This window comes from Phyllostomus hastatus, unplaced genomic scaffold (genome assembly GCF_019186645.2).
Source record: "Phyllostomus hastatus isolate PE091 unplaced genomic scaffold, TTU_PhHast_1.1 phas_scaffold_261, whole genome shotgun sequence".
In the NCBI taxonomy this organism is placed as follows: domain Eukaryota; kingdom Metazoa; phylum Chordata; class Mammalia; order Chiroptera; family Phyllostomidae; genus Phyllostomus; species Phyllostomus hastatus.
This window is the reverse complement of record NW_025334021.1, coordinates 327,918-347,964: the sequence shown is the minus strand read 5'-3', so window position 1 is coordinate 347,964 and position 20,047 is coordinate 327,918. Positions and strand designations below refer to the sequence as shown.

At 46.3% G+C, this 20,047-nt stretch overlaps 2 protein-coding genes and 1 long non-coding RNA gene across 3 annotated transcripts in view; 1 reads left to right on the top strand and 2 right to left on the bottom strand.

Annotated features, from left to right (window-relative positions):
• LOC123804980 (leukocyte immunoglobulin-like receptor subfamily A member 6) overlaps positions 1 to 344 on the bottom strand; it is a 32,982-nt gene extending 32,638 nt beyond the window's left edge. Inside the window, exons 1-2 of the mRNA XM_045817425.1 lie at positions 285 to 344; positions 123 to 158 (exon numbers count right to left, since the gene is read on the bottom strand). Coding sequence (XP_045673381.1) covers positions 123 to 158; positions 285 to 318 — 70 coding nt within the window. The 5' untranslated portion in view covers positions 319 to 344. The remainder of the gene's footprint in view (positions 1 to 122; positions 159 to 284) is intronic.
• A 3,394-nt stretch (positions 345 to 3,738) lies between these two features.
• Positions 3,739 to 13,043, top strand: LOC123804973. Its single transcript, XR_006783261.1, has 3 exons — positions 3,739 to 3,830; positions 11,578 to 11,677; positions 12,825 to 13,043. It is a non-coding gene; the product is annotated as an uncharacterized LOC123804973 (long non-coding RNA).
• On the bottom strand, positions 9,671 to 17,462 carry LOC123804972 (leukocyte immunoglobulin-like receptor subfamily B member 4). The gene is given in 10 exon segments (XM_045817419.1): positions 9,671 to 10,037; positions 11,549 to 11,601; positions 11,816 to 11,868; positions 11,956 to 11,998; positions 13,893 to 14,009; positions 15,438 to 15,488; positions 15,772 to 16,074; positions 16,219 to 16,503; positions 16,686 to 16,721; positions 16,839 to 17,462. Coding segments are annotated over 10 exon segments (1,122 nt in total). The 5' UTR covers positions 16,873 to 17,462; the 3' UTR covers positions 9,671 to 9,890.
• Between the last annotated feature and the right edge of the window lie 2,585 nt (positions 17,463 to 20,047).

The following is a 20,047-nucleotide window of genomic DNA, read 5'->3' as shown; positions in this document are numbered from 1 at the left end:
GATGACCATCCCTGATGTCCCTCATCTGTCAGACATATCTGTTCTTGTTCCCAATCTGCTTGGAGGTTGGTCCCTTGTCCCCAGTGAGGATAGAAACCTGGGTCCCCAGGGGACAGACTCACCTGCATGCACTGGGGTCCTCAGGCCCACGTTCAGCCCTGCAAGAGAGTCCCTATGAGAGATTTGCCCTGAATTCTGAGCAGAACCCTCCTCCCCAGGAGCCTCCTCAGTCCTGGGGTTCTTCCTGACAGAGCAGGGCTTCCCCTCCTGCTTTCACATCTCACCAAGGCAGAGCAGGGCTGTGAAGGTACGGGCCATGGTATCTCCTCTCTGGTTCTGGCTGTTCAAAAGGAAGAGGCCACAGAGTCCTCAGAACAGAGAGATGGACTGGGTGTGGCCAGTGGGAGGCTGTCCCTACTTGTCTTGGTGATGTCACATCAGCAGCCCCACAAGAAGAGGAACAGTGTCTTCCCACAAGACTGGTTGTTGTTTCCAAGATCAAGCAGCTAATTGATCCACAGCCTCCTGAGACACCCCTTGCAGGTGAGGTGACTCAGGGCATGTCCTTCCAGGTCAGAGCCTCCCCAACAGGGTCTTCTTCCCCCTCATCCCAGCCATTAGCGCCTCCCTGTAGTTCCTCCCCATGGACAGTGGTCACCCAGGCCCTACAGATGCTTCAGGAAGATGAGGGTCCCTGTGCCTGCAGAGCTCAGGTCAGCAGAGACACAGTGTTCTCACTGTGCAGTTCAGGTGAGTATCACTGTGACAATGAGCAAAAAAGGGGAAATGCAGGGAAATAAGGAAGGAAACGTGTCTGTTTTATGGCCCCGGCATCTGGGCTTTCTTTTTATTTTGTGTTTTCCACAAACTTCTCTTTTATCTTAGCGACAGCATCTACCCTCTCCTTTTTGAGAGCAAACCTTTGAGTTATTTTTGCTCTCATTGCCCCTTGTTCCATGGGCAGAGTGGTCCTCCTGGTATCACAGCTTTGGGCTAGACCTTTGACTTGTCGAGGCAAGTTCATCTTTACTTAAATATTAGTGTCCTCTCTGCCTACCTGTGTGAATGAAGCAGGAACATCAGGATCAGATGTTGTCTTCTTTCATTTAAGATAAGAGAAGACTTGCTTATTTATTCGCTTTTCAATAAATTTAAACCTTCAAAGGGGAGAGCATGCCATGGATTCTGTGTTCAATTGTCTCAGTAGGAAGGTTGCTTCAGATTTTGGCAGAGCCATGCCACATTTACCTGCACACGAGCTACTTTTCCCCAGGGGACTCTGGTTTTGTTTGGTTTGCCACCAGCAGCCGCTGTGTTGGTCATTGTATTAAGGAGCCCATCTCTTGCCTAGATAAAGTTCCACTTCCTCTCAAGCACAAACACCTTCAGTTTTCTGTGCTCCCTCTGGTCCTAAAGACCCCACCTATCACTGGCAACCATGTCCCAGAACCCTAGCCTTCCAGACATTGTGTCATTTGAGAAGTTCCCTTCCCAACGGGGCCCCAAAGTTCAGTAACAGGAATACCATTCACCTCCTTTTTCTTTTCCACGTTTGTAAGTTATTTGGTATCCATGTTTATGTGGAAACTCTAGTATGGTGTTCTAGTCTTGAAATATCCTTTTCAGACTTTTATGCTAGCCTATGTAAATATGTGTTAGCTCTAGAAAATATCTGTAAAACCAGTGTCTACTATCCCACAATTGTTTGAAAGAACTCAGTGTATATCTTGATGGACCAGAAGTTAATTTTGTGCAACAATTTTAATTTTCAGGTGTAAATGTTTGGTAGTTCGATGATGATTCAGATTCTCTATTAACTATTATTACTTTTTGGAGTAAGGGAAGGTTTATCCATTGAGAAGGTGCCCACAGAGGAGGTGGGAGATTTAATCGTACCTCAAATTTGTCTTTAGAAAGTACAGAGTTCAGGCTTCTTTTATGTCAAGGAGAAGGGAACCAGGAGGGGCAAAAGGTGACAGATGACGGCAGACACCTGGGCCCCAGCAGAGGACTGAAAAAGATTGTGCTAGTTGATGTGATACAATTCCTGTCAAGATATCAATGGAGTATTTCACACAACTAGAACAAACATTCCAAAAATTTATATGGAACCATAGATGACCCAAAATAGCCATGGCAATCTTGAGAAAGGACAAAATTAGAGGAATCACACTACCTGAGATCAAACTATACTTCAAAACTGTGGTAATCAAAACAGCATGGCACTGGCATAAAAACAGACACATAGACCAATGGAACAGAAGAGAGATCCCAGAAATAAACCCATGCCTTTATGGTCAATTAATATTTGACACAGGAGGCAAGAATATGCAATGGTTTGGGGAAACTGGGCAGATGCAGGAAAAAAATGAAGCTCAACCAACTTCTTACAACATACACAAGAATAAACTCAACCTTGATTAAAGAGTTAAATGTTAAACTCAAAAGCATAAAAATCCTAGAAGAAAACATAGACAGTAAAATCTCAGACATTTTTTATAGCAGGGGAAACATACAAAAAAATTGACAAATGGGACTACATCAATCTATTTATTCCAGGAAAAAAAATTGGATATTAGTCCTTTATCTAAATTGGATAAAGTTTTTCATAAATTGTACTTGTTTATTGTGAAAAGATTTTATTCTAAAGTAGAACTGGAGGATATAAAACAGGAAGTCTTACATATGGGTTCTCAGGTAAACTCAATGTAAAAACTGCAAGAGTGATTTCCCATAAATTTGTGATGTACAGAAAGCTGAAACTACCCTCAACCAATGAACCTCCACCAAGAGCTTCTCCCCATCCTGAAGGCAATGAAGTTGCTGCTTGAAGTGAATCTTCCCACTCATTCCTTACATTTTTTGCCCATTAATATCGCCTGCCCCAAATTCTCAGTGAACTCACCTGTAGCATGCTACAGTTTGCATGTCTCAAATTGCAGTTCTTCTGCTACTCACAACCTAACTCAATTTTTCATCATTAGAGCATACCTCAGTTTACTTCTAGTATTGAATTTGACACTAAAAAAGTCCATGGGATCTATAGTGATGTCTCATTCCACAACAGATATTGGTCCTTGGTACTATATCTCTATTTTTTTTTGTCCAATGTTGCTGGAATTTAAACATTTTAACTCATAACTATCAACAACCAAACCTTTAAAAATAACAAATGAACTAATCAAACAACTTGAACGGGAACAGAATCAATGAAATGGAGATCACATGGAGGGTTATGAGCTGGGGAGGAAGAGGGGGAGAAAGAGAGAAAAGGTACAGAGAATAAGAAGCATAAATGGTAGGTACAAAATAGACAGGGGGGCAGTTAAGAATAGCATAGGAAATGTAGAAGCCACAGAACTTCTACCCAATGGACATGAACTAAGGAGGGGAATGTGAGTGGGAGCGGGTGTGCTGGGTGGATGGGGAAAAGTGGGTAAATGGGACAACTGCAATAGCATAATCAATAAAATATATTTTAAGGAAGAACATTCATGAATTAATACTTTTGGCTTTATTAATGCTACGAACTGAATACTAACATCCTGGCAAATTCATATGTTGAAGCCCTAACCCCCAGAGTGGCTGTAATTTAGAAGTGGAGCCTCTAAGAAGTAGATTAAATAAGGTTATAAGGGTAGAGTTCTGATTTGATAAGATCAGCTTTCTTCTAAGAAGAGAAACCAGATGGCTCATTCTGTCTCTTTGTTCTTACACCAATGAAAGTACACAGGAAGAAGGGCCATTCACAAGCCCAGGGAGAGACCCACCACACACCAACCCTTCTGTCTCCTTGATCTGGGACTTCTACTCTCCAGAGCTGTAAACAAGTAAGTATGTGTTGCTTAAACCTTTCGGTCTATGACATTTTGCTATAGAAGCCAGAGCAGAATAATATAAAAATTGGTACCAAGACTGGGAAGCAGCTTCGGAACTGGTAATGGGAAGCGTGCATGCTAGAAATATTCTAGGTGCTGTAGAATGGACTGCTGGTGGATATATGGACAGTAATGTTGACTCTGATGGGGGCTCAGAAAGAAGAGAGGAGATAAAGCCTCCACCTTCTCAGAGAATACATGATGAAGCCAACAGAATGTTGGTTCGATAGAAATATGGGTGGTAACATTCATTTCAGTGAGTCTTCAGATAAAATGACTAATAAGGTATTAGACGATGAAGGAAAGGGGATTTTCATTATCCAGTGGTAAAGAACTTGGCTACATTGTCTTCTAATGCTTCTAGAAGGTGGAACTTGGCAGGCATAAAGTGGCACATTCCTAAGCAAAACATTGACGTGTGACACAGTTCCTCCTGAATGCTGATAGCAGCTTTTGAGAGGAGAGAGGTGAATTGAAGAATGAATGGTTAAGCAAATGGACCCAGAAGTTAATGAGCTGGAAAATCCCTGGCCACTCATGTGGCTACAAAAAAAAGTGGCTTTAGGAGAGCATGACACAGGTGGGGATGGACTGTCAGTCAGTGGAGAGATGATAGGATTGTTGGAATGGAAACACCTCTTGGACACGACAGGCTGGGATGATAGTTACCTGTCTGCAAATGTGTGCTATTATTCTTCAAGGAAAGGAAAGAATGGCCCCAAAGGCAGTTATCAGGGGTTATCAGGGCTGCCCCACTGACCTCAGAGTGAGAATCACTTCCTTGGATTCAACATGGCAGCCCTGTGGGATTCAACATCCCACTCCCTCAAAGCCATGGGAGTGGGGTTCTCACAGGGAAATGAAGGTGCTAAGCCACCAAGCTGAGCCATGGAGGTAACACTGCCACCCCAGAATGCCTGGAAAGCAGAACATCGAATCTAACCACAATGCTGTGCCCCTGAAACTAATGTAAAATACTATTGAAGGTCAACTGTAATTGAACAAGAGTATTTTTTAAAGATTTTATTTATTTATTTTCAGGAAGGGAAGGGAGGGAGAAAGAGAGAGAGAGAGAAACATCAATATGTGGTTGCTGGAGGCCGTGGCCTGCAACCCAGGCATGTGCCCTGACTGGGAATTGAATCTGCGATGCTTTGGTTTGCAGCCTGCGCTCAATCCACTGAGCTACTCCAGGCAGGCTGAACAAGAGTATTTTTTTTAAAGAAAGAAATTGAACCCAAAAGAGAGGAAAGAAAGATTTAATTAATGTTGCCTTGTGAGATGTTGAATGTGCCTGGATCCCCTGTCTTTCTGATTTTTCCTTCTTGAAATAGGAATATCCTTCCTATGCCCGCCTCAGTCTTACATGTCAGAAGCACGTAACTTGTCTGGGTTGCAGGTTCACAACTGCAGAGGAATTCCACCTTAAAATGAGTCCTATCTCGAGTCTCACCCGTGTCTGATATAGACAGTATGTTGATGAGACTTTGAACTTTAGGCTTGAGAGCTGATGCTGGAATGAGTGGAAGTATGGGGCACTGTAGAGTTCAAAGGAATGTACTGTGCATGGGAGAAGGACATGAAATTGGGGGGTTCAGGGAGGAATGTGGTACATTGAATACATATGTTCTGCCCCCCTCTCAAAATTCATGGTAAAGCCCTTAATTGCCAGCATGACTGTATTTGGAGATGGGGTCTGAGGCAGTAGTTAAGGTTAAATGAGATCATAAGGGTGGGCCCCTGATGAGGTAGTTTAGTGTCCTGAAAACAAGAGACACCAGGGGGCTCTCTCCCCCTCTCTCACACACACACAGGAAAGGCCATTTGTGCAGAATGCAGGCAGCCACCCACCACCCAAGGGGACAGGCTTAGCAGACACTAACCCTGCTGGTATCTCGGTCTCTGGCTTCCAGCCTCCAGGGTGATGAGAGAATAGATTTCTGGGGGTTAAGCTGCCAAGTCTGTAGTCCTATGCTGTGGAATGCAAGCAGATGAACACAATTAACGTTTCTTATTTTTGTTCTTTCTGTGTAAATACATGTTCTTATTTTTTTTTGTCCTCTCTTGAGGACATGCTTATTGATTTTAGAGACAGGAGGAGGGAAGAAGATAGAGAGGGAGAGAAACATCGATGTTAGAGAGAAACATCAATGGGTTGCCTCTCATATGTGTCCTGACTGTAGACCACACCCTCAACCTAGGTTTGTACTCTGACCAGGAATCAAGCCAGCAACCTTTTGGTTTATGGAACGATGCTCTAACCAACTGAGCCACACCAGCCAGGGCCATGTTCTTATCATTTTTATATCCTTTCATCCACTGTCCTGGGATGAATTTCTGATTCTTTGTCTAACTTCTTTAGATGCTCATCCAAGTCACCGAATTCTAGGCTTTCTCTCTCTAGGAATTTTGTTTAGGCACTTAATATTCCCCTTTGATCTTGATATTTAACATTTGCATTACCATTCAAGTCAGAATTTGTGTTGATGTATATGATCCACATTTATTTTTTTTGTAAAAACAAAATTTATTTATTTATTTTTAGAGAGGGGAAGGGAAGGAGAAAGAGAGAGCAAGAAACACCAATGTGTAGTTGCCTCTCATGCGCCCCCTACTGGGGACCTGGCCCACAACCTAGGCATGTGCCTTGACTGGGAATTGAACCAGTGACACTCTGATTTACAGGCCCACCGTCAATCCACTGAGTTACACCAGCCAACACAATATTTATATTTTAAGTGAAAAAATTTCTATCTTCTTTTCTGATTTACTTCTCCCAATCACTGATTATGTAGAGGTGTGTTGTCCTTGTTCTAAATATATAGAGTACACACTTCCAGTCATGATGGATGTGTAGGTAGATACACTTTGCCTCCTTGCACACCCAAAAGAAGGACAACAAATTAAAAAAAAAAACAGAGCTGCCAGAAAATTGAACTCAATGGAAGTCTGACAACAGAGGAATGAAAGAAGAAACATTCATCCATATTGGTAGGACAGGTCTGAGATGGGAAGCTCGGATGGAGAGGAATCACAGCAAGTCAGCAGCTGGAGGACTAGGTGGTCCCACATTTGCATGTGGATAAACAGGGAGGAACAACTGGGGAATGAGACAGACTGAGCACCCAGGATTCCAGCACAGGAAACTAATCCTCAAAACCACTGGTAGTAAAACCTGCAGGGGTTGCAGTGGTGGGAGAAACTCCCAGTCTCACAGGAGAGCTCCTTGGAGAGATCTACAGGGTCCTAGAATGTACACAAACCCACCCACCCAGGAATCAGCACCAGAAGGGCCCAATTTGCTTGTGGGAAGAGGGGGAAGTGACTGAAAGCTGGCCAAGAGTGGAACAAACCTCATTGTTCCCTCTTGGATCCCTCCCCCACATACAGCTCCACAATGAACCAATGTAGGTTGCCCCTCACTGGTGAATACCTAAGGTTCTGCCCCTTACTACACAACAGGTGCTCTGAGACAATTAAATATGGCTCAGATGAAAGAAAAAATCAAAGCTCCTAAAATAGAACCAAGTGATGAAGAGATAGCCAACCTATCAGATACAGAGTTCAAAACACTTGTAATCAGGATGCTCACAGAAATGGTTGAGTATGGTAGCAAAATAAAGGAAGAAGTGAAGTCTATGAAAAGTGAAATGAAGGAAAATACACAGGGAACCAACAGTGACAGGAAGAAAACCAGGACTCAAATCAATGGTTTGGACCAGAAGGAAGAAAGAAACAACCAACCAGAACAGAATGAAGAAACCAGTATTCAAAAAAAAGAGGAGAGGCTTAGAAACCTCCAGGACAACTTTAAATGTCCAACATCCAAATCATAGTGTCACAGAACAACAAGGGGGCCTGGGATGATATACTATTACCCGAAAGGAACCCCCCAGGTTCGTTATGTCTACCGCCAGAGGGAAGACATATCTCAATGCCAGAGATTTATGAAAAAGAAAGGAAATGTTTATTTAATGCTACACAGACTTAAATTGGCATTCATCAAATCCCAAAGTCCCTTAAAACACCCGCAAACACACACAGTCCTTCCTTCCCCCTCTTTGCTCAGGCTGGGGCACCGTATCTCGAAAAAAGAAATAGAAGTCCATGGCTCAGGCAGCCCCCAGTTCTTCCCAGTAATCCATCTCAGCTGGTAAGCCTCCCTCAGTTCCTAGCACCATCAGCTGTGTCGCCGGGATCTCTGCTAAAGCCAGCTGGTGGTTCCCCCTTCTAAAGCTACAGGGGTCCTCACTCTGGCAAAGCTGTGAGGTGCTCTCTCCACTGTCCCAGCCATGTGGTTCTCCCTGCACAATGGCTGCAGGAGTCTCCACTTTGCCAAAGCCTTGTGGTTCGCTCTTCCAAGGCCACAGGTGTCCCCACTCAGCCAAAACCACATGGTTCTCCCTCTAATGGCTGCCGTGTCTGGGATTAAATCCCTCCGCCAATCTTCCTCTGCAGCCCCATTTCCGACTCCGCCTACATTTGACCACACATGCTAGCACTCTCATATCCTTCCAACTTCACTGGACTGCCATCATGAGTTTGGGCAGGCGTGGCCTCATTTCATGGAGCCAATCCTCTCCAAGTTCCCACACAGGTGCTGTAACTCAGGGGACCTGCCACCCAGCTACATCTTGGTGGGGAAGTTACTTCCATTCCCCTGGCTCAGAGCATGGCCACCGCTATTTAACATATCTATGTAACCAATTAAAGGTTATAGATATATTCAATGACCATGCCAGAGGTTAGCTGCAAGGCTGTTGCTAGGTGAAACAGCTCTCAATGGCCCTGTTCCATTTGTCCCTTCCCCCAACCCACACCTGTGGGGGTGGGCAGTGAGGGCATCCTAATATTTCCTGAACACCTTGAGGTCTGGACCCCATTCCAAATCCCTATTTGGGGTCCCCCTCTTGGCTGCACCCTGTTACAGTAGGAGTGCCAGAAGGAGAAGAAGAAGAGCAAGAATTCAAAAACTTATTTGAAAAAATAATGAAGGAGAATTTCCCCAACCTGGCAAAGGAAAAACACTTCTGGGAAGTCCAGGAAGCTCAGAGCATCTCAAAGAATTTGGACCCAAGGAAGCACACACCAAGGCACATCATAAATACATTACACAAGATTAAAGGTAAAAAGAGAATCTTAAAAGAAGCAAGATAAAAGGAGAGAGTTACCTATAAAGGAGTACCCATCAGACTGTCAGCTGATTTCTCAAAAGAGACCTTGCAGGCAAGGAGGGGCTGGAAAGAAGTATTCCAAGTCATGGAAGGCAAGGACCCACATCCAAGATTATTCTATCCAGCAAAGCTATCATTTAGAATGGGAAGGCAGATAAAGTGCTTCCCAGATAAAGTCAAATTAAAGGAGTTCATCATCACCAAGCCCTTATTATATGAAATGTTAAAGGGACTTTTCTAAGGAAAAGATGATCAAAACTATGAACAGTAAAATGACAACAAACTCACAACTATCAACATCTGAATCTAAAAATGAAAAGAAAAATGAACTAAGCAAACAACTATAACAGGAACAGATTCACAGAAATGGAGATCTCATGGAAGGTTATCAGTGGGAGGGCAGAGGATGGGTGAAAAAGTACAGGGAATAAGAAGCATAAATGGTAGGTACAAAATAGACAGGGGGAGGTTAAGAATAATATGGGAAATGGAGAAGCCAAAGAACTTACATGTATGACCCATGGACATAAATTAAGGTGGGGGAATGCTGGTGGGAGGGGGGTACTGGGTAAACGAGAATAAAGGGGAGAAAAAAATGGAACAACTTTAATAGCATAATCAATAAAATATATTAAAAAAGAAAAAATAAAAGTACAGAGTTCATGGTTATCTTCCTCTGCAGAACGAGGTGACTTCTAGGTCTTGTGGTATCTTGCTTGCTTACAGAGCATCCTCAGACTTGGGATCAGTAGCGAAGCATCCAAGTTGACAGCCCCTGTGCCATCTGGGGTCCCTGCAGGCCCCTTCTCTAAAGTGTGGGTTCTGGGTCCTTTCTGGGCTAGTGGACGGCCAGAGCAGCATACACACTGGGCTCATCTGGGGGCTCCTCTGATGGGGGGGAACGGGGTGCACTTGCTGCTCGTTTGAGGGTCTTGTGGTTCAGCTGGGCATAGGTCACATCCTGGGGGTCTTCAGATGGAGTATCCTGGAGGGGGTAGAGTGAGGGATAGCTGTATGATTGGGCTGGGGGTAAGCCAGGGCACTGGGAGCAGAAATGATCCACATAACCACCATCTGCCTATCCTCTCCCACGTGCCTCTCCTTTGTGTCCAGCAATTCCACAGACAGGGCAGAAGGCAGGATGGCCCCCCTCTGCCTGAGCTCTGAGTGGTTCATCTGGGTACACGTCACTCCCTGGGGTTAATGTAGCCAGGGCTCTGCTGGGGAGGAGGGGTAGAGACAGGAGAGGGTAGAATTTATCTCCTTGTTTTGCTTGCTCCTCTTTTTAAAAAAGAAAATAGATTTTGTTTATTTATTTTTAGAGAGAGGGGAAGGGAAGGAGAAACAGAGTTAGAGAAACATCAGTGTGTGGTTGCCTGTCACGTGGTCCCCATTGGGAACCTGGCCTGCAACCCAGGCATGTGCCCTGACTGGGAATCAGACCCTCCACCCCTTGGTTCACAGGCTGGTGCTCAATCCACTGAGCTACACCAGCCAGGGCACCCCTCTTCTGATAAGATTTGGAGAAACAGCTCTTTGGGGGAGACTTAAGAGTTGTTCGTGTGATGTTAAAATGACTGCTGGACAGATAGCAGAGATGGCTCTATTGTCTTTGAGGCTGGGGCTCAGACAAGAGGACAGAGCTGTAAAAAAATTGTGGATTCATGAACAGAGAGAGGGTCCAGCTACATCTGGGATTCAATAAATAAGGCAATGTAAAGTACAGAGTTGTCTCAAGGTGAAGTGAACAAGACAGTGGACTTCCTATGGGAGTAGGAGACTAATGCATCTAAATCCACGAGACTGGAGGAAAGGGAGAAAACAGAGACAAAGGAAGTCTAATCTACAGCGGGTTTGTGTGAATCAGAAAAGGCATGCTGAGCCCTGGCCAGTGTGGCTCAGTTGATTGGATTGTTGTCCTGTAGATCAAAGGGTTTGGGTTCCATCCTCGATTGGGGTGCATGGGAGAAGGCAACCAATTGATGTCTCTCTCTCTCTCTCTCTCTCTCTCTCTCTCTCTCTCTCTCTCTCTCTCTCTCTTTCTCTCTCTCCTTCCCTCTCTCATCCTCCTCCTCCCTCTCCCTCTCTCTCTCCCTTCCTCTCTCTCTGAAACAATGAAAAGGTGTCCTCAGAGGAGGATTAAAAAAAAGGAAATAAAAGGCACATCAGTCAGATGCCACCAGTAGGATGTCACACCCTACAGGGCTTATTGTGCACAAACTGTACAACTGTCCATGGAAGCACCACCATCACGAGATATGGATAACTGAGCATCAAAGAGACCCAAGTAAGGGAACTGAGAAGGAGGGGCCCACGTGCTACCAGGAAAACCCACTGAGAAGTGGTGTTCCAGCAGGTGGCCCAAGTCCCTTTCAGGAGAATGGGCAAGGTCAGAGGATGCTGAAAACTGAGTGACAGGAGGAGGGAGAAGCATCCTCACAATTTATCTTATTAACGAGTCTGCAGTGGGTGCCCTGGGCAGGGCAAGGGTCTTACCTTACTGTCCATCACTTCGTCTTCCTCAGATTGGGAATCTCTCATGGAAGAACCTTCAGAAGGAGAAGATTCTATCTCATGGCAAGATCCCTGGAATCCTTTGATCCTACACACCCTTCCTGATCTTAGGTGGGAAGACTGAGGTTCATCAAGGAGCAGGGATGTACCTGGGGCCACACAGATTTAGGATTTTCATTCTTGCTGACCCCTAAGCCCAGAACCCTTCCCAACCACTCCTCCTGCTCCTGTGTCCCACCAAGACCTCACCTCCTCTCTGATTGCACTGGTTCTCCCCCTGAACAGGAGCCACAGAGCTGGAGCTGAGCAAGGAGAGCAGGAGTGTTAGGCAGTGGTGAAGGAGCTATAGGTGGAGGAGAGGTCTAGGGAGGTTTGGGAGAAGAAACTACCTTTTCTGTAGTGCTCTGGTCTTAACTTCAGGGTCTGAAACACCTGTAAAGAGTTAGACATTAGTTTCTAAACTACCCCAGAACCCACCCCCAGGGCTGCATTAAGATCTCAGCAGCTAGGATCCCCACCATCCCCAACCCCAGGGTCCACTGGGAATTCAATGTAAACAAAATTAAACGGTAGCACTCAAAAGTTGCATGGCAGATTTAAACAAGTTTTTATGAACCCAAAAGAATATTTTCAAAGGTGTCTGTTCTTATTAAATCCCTCATTCTCATAGAGGATGGTATGTAGAAGCCAAGATGTGGATGATAGGTGTGCTTATTTCTAATGGGCTGTCACTGTGTCTTGGTCTGAGCTGGTACACACAGTACAAATATACCTGTAACTACTTCTGTACCAACTGATCCATATATATACATATATATATATACACACATACATATATATACACATATATATAAATAATATTTATACTCACATATATATTTAGAAACAGGGGAAGGGAAGGAGAAAGGAAGGGAGAGAAATACTAATTGGTTGCCTCTAGCATACCTCCAACTGAAGACCTGGCAACCTAAGCATGTGCCCTGACCAGGAATTGAAATGGCGACCCCTTGGTTTGCAGGATGACACCCAACACCCTGAGTTACACCACTGAGGGCTATGTATTTATTTCTATTGGGGTCATACTGTAACAGACAATGAGAAGCATATGATCTTTATGCAATATTGTACTAACCAGAATTACATGTACTAAGCAATAAACTAACACGTCTGTTAGAACAAAAAGAGGAACAAACTTTTTTCTTTCTTTCTTTTTTTTGCCTACAAACTCTATTTTAGACTCCATTTTACTATTTTACAGGGACCAGCAGTTCCCATTCCTACCCTGAAAGGTGTTGATCGGCCATAGGAATTCGGCTGATACTGACATGTTGACACCGAGATCTTTGTCGGAACCAAACAAAAACACTGCCCGTGCATCCTCATGGCCCTCTCCTCTCCTTAGAAAAGCTACTGGCTTAAACAGAGATGTTAAGTTTTGTTTTGTTTTTTTAGGACAGGAGTCTGCCATCATTTTGGATCCTCAGCACCTCAATAAATCTCTTTCCTTTTCATGAGCACCTGTCTCACGAGTCTTTGCTTTTATCGCAGCAGGCCGCTGAACCTGCATTTGGTAACAATACTAACATTTTTTCTTTTAACTGCTTTTTAGACAGAGAGAGAGGGGGGAAGAGGGGAGAGAGAGAGAAACATCGATTGGGCTTCTTGTGCACTCCCAGAGACGTAATTGAACATGCAACCTGGGTATGTGCCCTGACTGGGAATTGAACCCATGACCTTTCAGCCTATGGAATGATATTCCAACCAACTGAGCCACACTGACTAGGGAAACAATCCTGACATTCTCATTTCCAACCAAACACCTCAATCTGTCCTAGCCAACTGCTTTTGCACATTTTCAAATACTTCGTGGGCATTTAACCCCATGTATTCACATATTTTCTGAAAACAATGGAATTCCTAACTACCTCAACCCCCACCCCTATTCCTCACCACCTTGCCCACACCCCACTGCTCTTGCCTGCAGGATGACAATGATACCTCCTTGTGGCTCCCCATTTCCCTTGCTAGCATAGTCCTTCTGGTTCTGGGTACATCCCTGCTACCTCCACACAGGACCCCCCTCATCATCACCACACTTCCATGGGAATCTCAGATCCCTGTCTCAAGAAGATTATCAAGGAAGCTGGGATAGAAAGAGTTTTCTAGAAATGGTTGATTAATTAGGAAAAATTTCAAAACTCAACATTATATATTTTTTGAGCCATATTTTGGCTGGTGCCCTAGGAAGCCACTTCCTAGGTCTTTAGAGGAGGGTCACACCTCTCATGTAGACCAGGTAGACCAGGCCTCCCCATCTTCTACTCACCTGACTTTCTGCATTTCTTCTGGTGCTTGAGGAGGAAGAGGAGAAAGAGGAGGAAGCAGAGCAGCAGGACGAAGGCCACAGAGACTCCAATAAAAATTTTCTGGTACTTTTGAAGACCTTGGACACAAGGATGTCATAGATGAAGCGATGATGCCAGTTAAATGAGCACCTACTGTGTGCCAGGCACGTTTGGGGGGTTCTGTGCATTAATCACCTCTAACCTTCATAACAATCAAGCCAAATATGAGTGCCAGTCCCATTTCCAGTGGTTTCCCAAACACAGAAACTGAGGCTCAGAGAGATCCACCAGGTGCTCCAGGTCATCTATCCAGGAAGTGGCAGAGCTGGAATTTGAACCCAGGACTGTGGGTTCTCTTGTGCTCCATCCATGTTCCCCCACCAGACAGACATCAGCTTTGGGTTCTTGGAGCTGCTCCCCTAATTGGAATGGCCTGTCCCCTGGTCCCAGCCCTGTCCTTTACCTAGAGCTGAATGTGTCTTCCCATTGTTGCCCCCACTCACCAACACATCGGAAGCTGTGGGGGACCTAAATGGGACCCCTCAGAGCCAGAGTCTGTAAGCAGTGACCTCTGTGACCTTCCCCATCCCTATGTCCAGTGAAGATCTGTCCTCTGTCCTGCAGACCCCACACTGTCATGTGGGGACCCCTTGAATGTTTCTGAGTGTATATCTGGGAGGGGACATGAGGATGGAGCTGCTATTGCCCTAGCACCCTCTCCATGCTGGGGGCTCCCCTAAATCTCTTAGCAGACCTCTGAGGGGGTGGCAGGAACCACATTTCATGGATGATGAAACTGGGACTCAGAGAAGGAATGTGGCTCATCCCAGGTCCCACAGCCGGGAAGCAGCAGAGCTGGGATTGACATCCTGTAGAGCCTGGCTTCCAAGCCCTTGTGGGTTTTGGTTTGATTTTGTTGGTTTTCCTCCAATAAGAAAAGACTGAGCACCACAGGAGGATCGGAAAGCACTCGGGATGCCACCTCCATCATGGCTCTGTTTGTCCCTAACACCCCAAACACCCAGCACTGCTTGCCCTTCACTTCTTCAAACCAGCATGGTACCTGCAGGGTCAGAAGTGTGGTGTGTTTTGAGGTCTGAGGCAGGATTCTCCTCTGTGGCACAGGGAGAAATGGAGTCTTAGTCGGAAAGGGACATGCCCCAAATCACCATGTCAAGGACCACTGAGATCCCTTGCCCCCTACACTGGATATCACCTGTACATTGTCAACCAAGGTTGTGGAGTTAAGACCTAGTCCCTGCCTTCTCCCCTTTTAAATCCAGTTGTTCCACCCCTAAGCTGGGCCCCCACATCTTCCTCTGCCCTGACCACCCTACCCATCAGCTACCAGGCTCAGAACCCCTGGAATCCAGTGATTTCCCCCAGCATCTCTGCCTGACTCCCAGTCCTCAGAAAACAAGCCTGTCTCTGAGGATCTGAAGGGGCATAAGACTCTCTGAGAGACTCTCACAGCTGCCTTGGGCTGGCCTGTGTTCCCTGTGAGTCATGAGGCCCCAGTAACTCACCAAGTGTTGAAATGGGCCCTGTGGGTGGAAGGTTGGGGCTCCCAGAGGGTCCTAGGTAAAGAAAAAAAGGATGGTGAAAGTCTGGAGCTCCCCACAGACACTCAGTATTTGCTCACACTCTTCTTCTGCCTGTGGCCCCACAAGGCCATTGCTCCACACACTTGGAAAATTCTAGTGATAGGTATGTGGAATGGACCCAGCTGTTCTCCGTCACTCTAAGGGGGAGATCCTTGTCTAGATGACTCTGTCACTCAGCTCTCTCACTCCCATCCCATACTGGGGTTCTCCTAAGCTGATCACAGGAACATAAAGAAAATGGGTGTGGGCTCTTTACCTGAGACCAGAAGCTCCAGGGTATCACTGGGTGATGACCATTTCTGGGGGGTGTACCTCTCATAACCATAGCATCTGAATGTCCACCTGTGGGTGGGTGTCACGGGACCCACAGAAAACAGGGCCTAAAACTCCCCACTGGACTGTTGCTGTGAGTCCATGGTCCAGGAGAACCTGTGTTCTCTTTCCTTGGTCAGAATGAACCTGTCAAAAACCTGCTGTGAGCCACACTGGAGGGTCACGTTTCCTCCTGAGGTCACCACAGGGCTGGGCAGGGCTGAGAGGATGGGTTTGCTGTAGAAACCTAGGAGAGAATGAGGCAGCATATTAAATAGGGCTCACACCTCCCTTACATCTCCCAGGACTGGGCTATGATGGGGAGACCCCCTGAGAACATCCCCCTTCCTAAGGCAGAGCCTGGGGCTGGGACCCCTGAGTGTCCTCTCACCTGTCACCACCAGCTCCAGGGGGTCACTGCGCTCTGACCAGACCCTGTGGCTGAGATAATGACACTGATATCTCCCTGCAGTGTGCTCTGTCATGTGTGTGATGGAGAACTTGGCCTTGTTCCTAGGATCCAGTGGCATTTGTCTGTCCCAGGGTGCTGAGCTTCCTTCTTTATCCAGACGATACTCCTCAGCCTCTAGGCTCCCCTGACACCACATAGTCACAGGCCTCCCCCAGGGGACCATGGAGCCTGGCACAGTCCAGAGGGTGGGTTTGGGGAGGGTCCCTGGAAGGAATCAGAGGCTGAGTCAGAACATTTCCTACACAAGTGCCCAGCTCTCCAACCCCAACACTCAGATGTCCTTCATCTGTCATCCCAGAAATGCTGTTCTTCATCCCCAACTTCCCAAGGATGGCCTCTTGTCCCCAGTGGAGAATGACACCTGGGAGCCCCGGGGGAAGACTTACCTGCCTGCATAGGTGTCCTCAGGCCCATGCTCAGCCCTGCAAGAGAGTTCCTGTGAGACATTATGCCTGAATCCTGAACAGAATCCTCCTCTTCAGGAGCCTCTTGAGTCCTGGGGTCCTGACAGAGCAGGGCTCCCCCCCCTCACATCTTACCAAGATAGAGCAGGGCCATGAGAGTGGAGGTCATGGTGTTTCCTCTCTGAACCCAGCTGTGCAGGAGGAAGAGACCATGGAGTCCTCAGGGTAGACAAACTCACAGGGTGTGGTCACTGGGAGGCTGGCCCTACTTGGCACAGGCTTGTCACATCAGCAGTAACTCAAGAAGAGGAACAGTGTCTTCCCAGAAGCCTAGTTGTTGTTTCCATGATCAAGCAGCAAACTGCTCCAGAGCCTCCTGAGACGCCCCTTGCAGGAGAGGTGACCCAGGGTATGTCCTTCCAGGTCAGAGGTTCCCCCACAGGGTACCCTTCACCTTGTACCTGTCCATCAGCCTCCCTGTGGGTCCTCCCCAGGGACAGTGGTCACCCAGGTCCTAGAGATGCTTCAGGAAGATGGGGGTCCCTGTGCCTGCAGGGCTCAGGTCAGCAGAGACACAGTCTCCTCCTCACTGTGCAGTTCAGGTGAGTGTCAGTGTGACAATGAGCACAAAGGACAGACACAGGGAAGTGAGGGAAGGATGCACACCCCTTCCCCTGGCCCCAGAGCATGGCTGTCTTTCTATCCCAGCCCCATTCATGAACTTTCTTTTCTTTCTCTCTCTCTGTTGCCCCCCACCTTTTTTTTCAATACTGTCCACCTCACCTTCCTGGAAACAAGACTCTGAGTCACTTGGCTGCTCATTGCCCCTTGTGCCTCAGGCAGAGTTCTCTTCCTCTTCCTTCAGTCCTGCATGTAAGCTTTAGGGGACTTTTATTTGGGTTAGAGGTTTGTTTTAAAGTTTTTTAATTTATCTATTGATTTCAGTGTGGGTGGGGCTGGGGGGCATGGGGAGAAAGAGAGAGAGAGAGAGATTAATTTGTTGTTCCACTTATTGATGCATTCATTGGCTGCTTGTTGTATTATCCCTGACCAGGGATTGAACCCACAACCTTGACGTATTGGGATAATGCTCTAACAAACTGAGCTACCCAGCCAGAGTACCAGAGTATTTTTTAAGAAAAAGATGACCGTTTTGTAAATATTCATCTCTCATCCTCTGCCTGTGTGGCCCAGATAATAACATCTTGTCTGTTCCCTTGTTTGAGTCATGTTGTTGCAAATTCCTCCCCTCTGAGAGGCTGCCGGTGTCCCGGTTCCTGGTTCCGGGGAAGGTCTCCGTCACGGTTCCCAACAGACCAGGTGAAGACAGGAGAGGCTCATGGCGTCAGCCTCCACAGTGCAGATAAATATGTGCCGTGGCCACCTCAGAGCCCTGGTCCACTTCAAATACCTGAAACGCTACTGACAACACTTCGGAAACAGGAAGAAATAGTCATTTTCTGGAAAAGAGAAGTGGACGTTCCCCAGATAGGTGGGAAACTGCAAGAAAGAATAGAGAACAAAGCTGAGTAGCAGCCAGTGCCCGGACCATCAGAGGTGGTAGAACAGAGGTTTCCACTTCAGCCGGGGTGGGGGGGGTGGCACACACAGATCCTCACAGGAAGGGGGCAGGGCTTCAGGTGAAGGCAGGAAGCTCTGGCCCTCTGACTTGTGTTTGCCGGCAGGCACAGGGCTGGCTCTGCTCACTGACACACCCCACGTGAGCCCTGAGCATTTCCCCCATTTGTGTGTGTAAAACAGATTTTTTTGCTGAATTTTGGTGACATGACTGGGTGTCCCCCATGTGAGCATGAGGTCAGCATTACCCATCCCTGCCTAACACCACACTGAGCAGGTGCTGAGTCTGAGGGAGTGGATGCCATGGGGCAGGGCAGTGGCCACTGGAGCCCCTGGTCAAGCTGACTCCCAGGGCAGACCTGGAGAACCTGTGAGAGGCCAGGGGTGTGAGGAGAGAGACTCCTGCACAAGTGCACAGTGGAGAAATCCTAATGATGACAGACAGTGCTGTGGACACCATCTACTGATACTGGGGGCTGTCACACTCAATGAAAGAGAGTCAATAGGAAAATATGAGAGCAAATTTAAATTAAACATTTTTAAATACCTGTAAAAATAAAGAGGGATATTAAATATTTCAGGCAGTAGTGTGGTTTGTATTACAGAAGAATGGGAAATGATTGAGAGGATTTAGAAACTTTAGAGATGAACATGCAACAGAAAGAACGCATTAAAAATACCATTCCCATCCAGGACTAGACCCAGCTGAAGAAACATTGATGAAAATGGAGGATGAGGTTGAGGAAATTTCCAGGATATGGTGCACAGAGACCAGAAGTGGAGATTCGAGATACTTGGGGACCAGATTGAGGAGGGCAAATGCCACATCTGTTAAAAGTTAGAAGGAGAGAAGAGAAAATGCAATCTAGTAGCTGTTCAAGAGATAATTGAACACTTTACAGACTTGAGGAAAGACCAACTGATGTTAGGATGCATATGTTTAAAAATAAAATCTGTGCCCTGGCTAGTGTGGCTCAGTGAATTGAGTGCCCACTTGTGAACCAAAGTGTTGCCGGTTCGATTCCCAGTCAGGGCACACGCCTGGGTTGCAGACCAGGTCCCCAGTAGGAGGCCTGTGAGAGGCAACCACACATTAATGTTTCTCTCCCACTCTTTCTCCTTCCCTACCCACTCTCTAAAAATAAATAAATAAAATTTTAAAAAAAGAAAGAGTAGGTAAAATGAGATTATGTGTCTGTTTATGTGCTTTTCACATGCTATTTTTCCTTTCTGAAAACCAGAAGCTAACAAAAATAGTTACTTCTGATATGTGGGGGGTAAAGAGTGCAGGGGAGAGATTCAAGTGGTCATCTCTGATTGTACCATTCTAGGCAGTTGGCACTTTTGAGACCTGAAAATATTCTCCATATTCAAGACACAATTAAGTCAAAAAGATGAAAAAACACACTCTGACATGAATATAAGCAAATAAAAATAAATATGAGCTTATTGATATTCAATCACCACAGCTACATGATGAAACAAAAAAAAAGCAAAAACCAAAAAAGGAAATCTATGAATTTGCTAGGAATTGGGTTTTCAAATAAGGGTACAGCATAAGTGAACCTGTAACGTTACCCCAGGTGGGAAATACCTGTGTGGATGGACACCCTGCTTCCTCCCTGATACTCAATGGTCCATACAGAACAAAATCCCAGCAGCCCTGACTTCACATAACCCAAGGTCATGCTTTCTAAATACCGTTCCCAATGAATGGGACCCGAGACCGTGGGGGCTCCTGGTCCAGGGCAAGAGCACAGATGGGC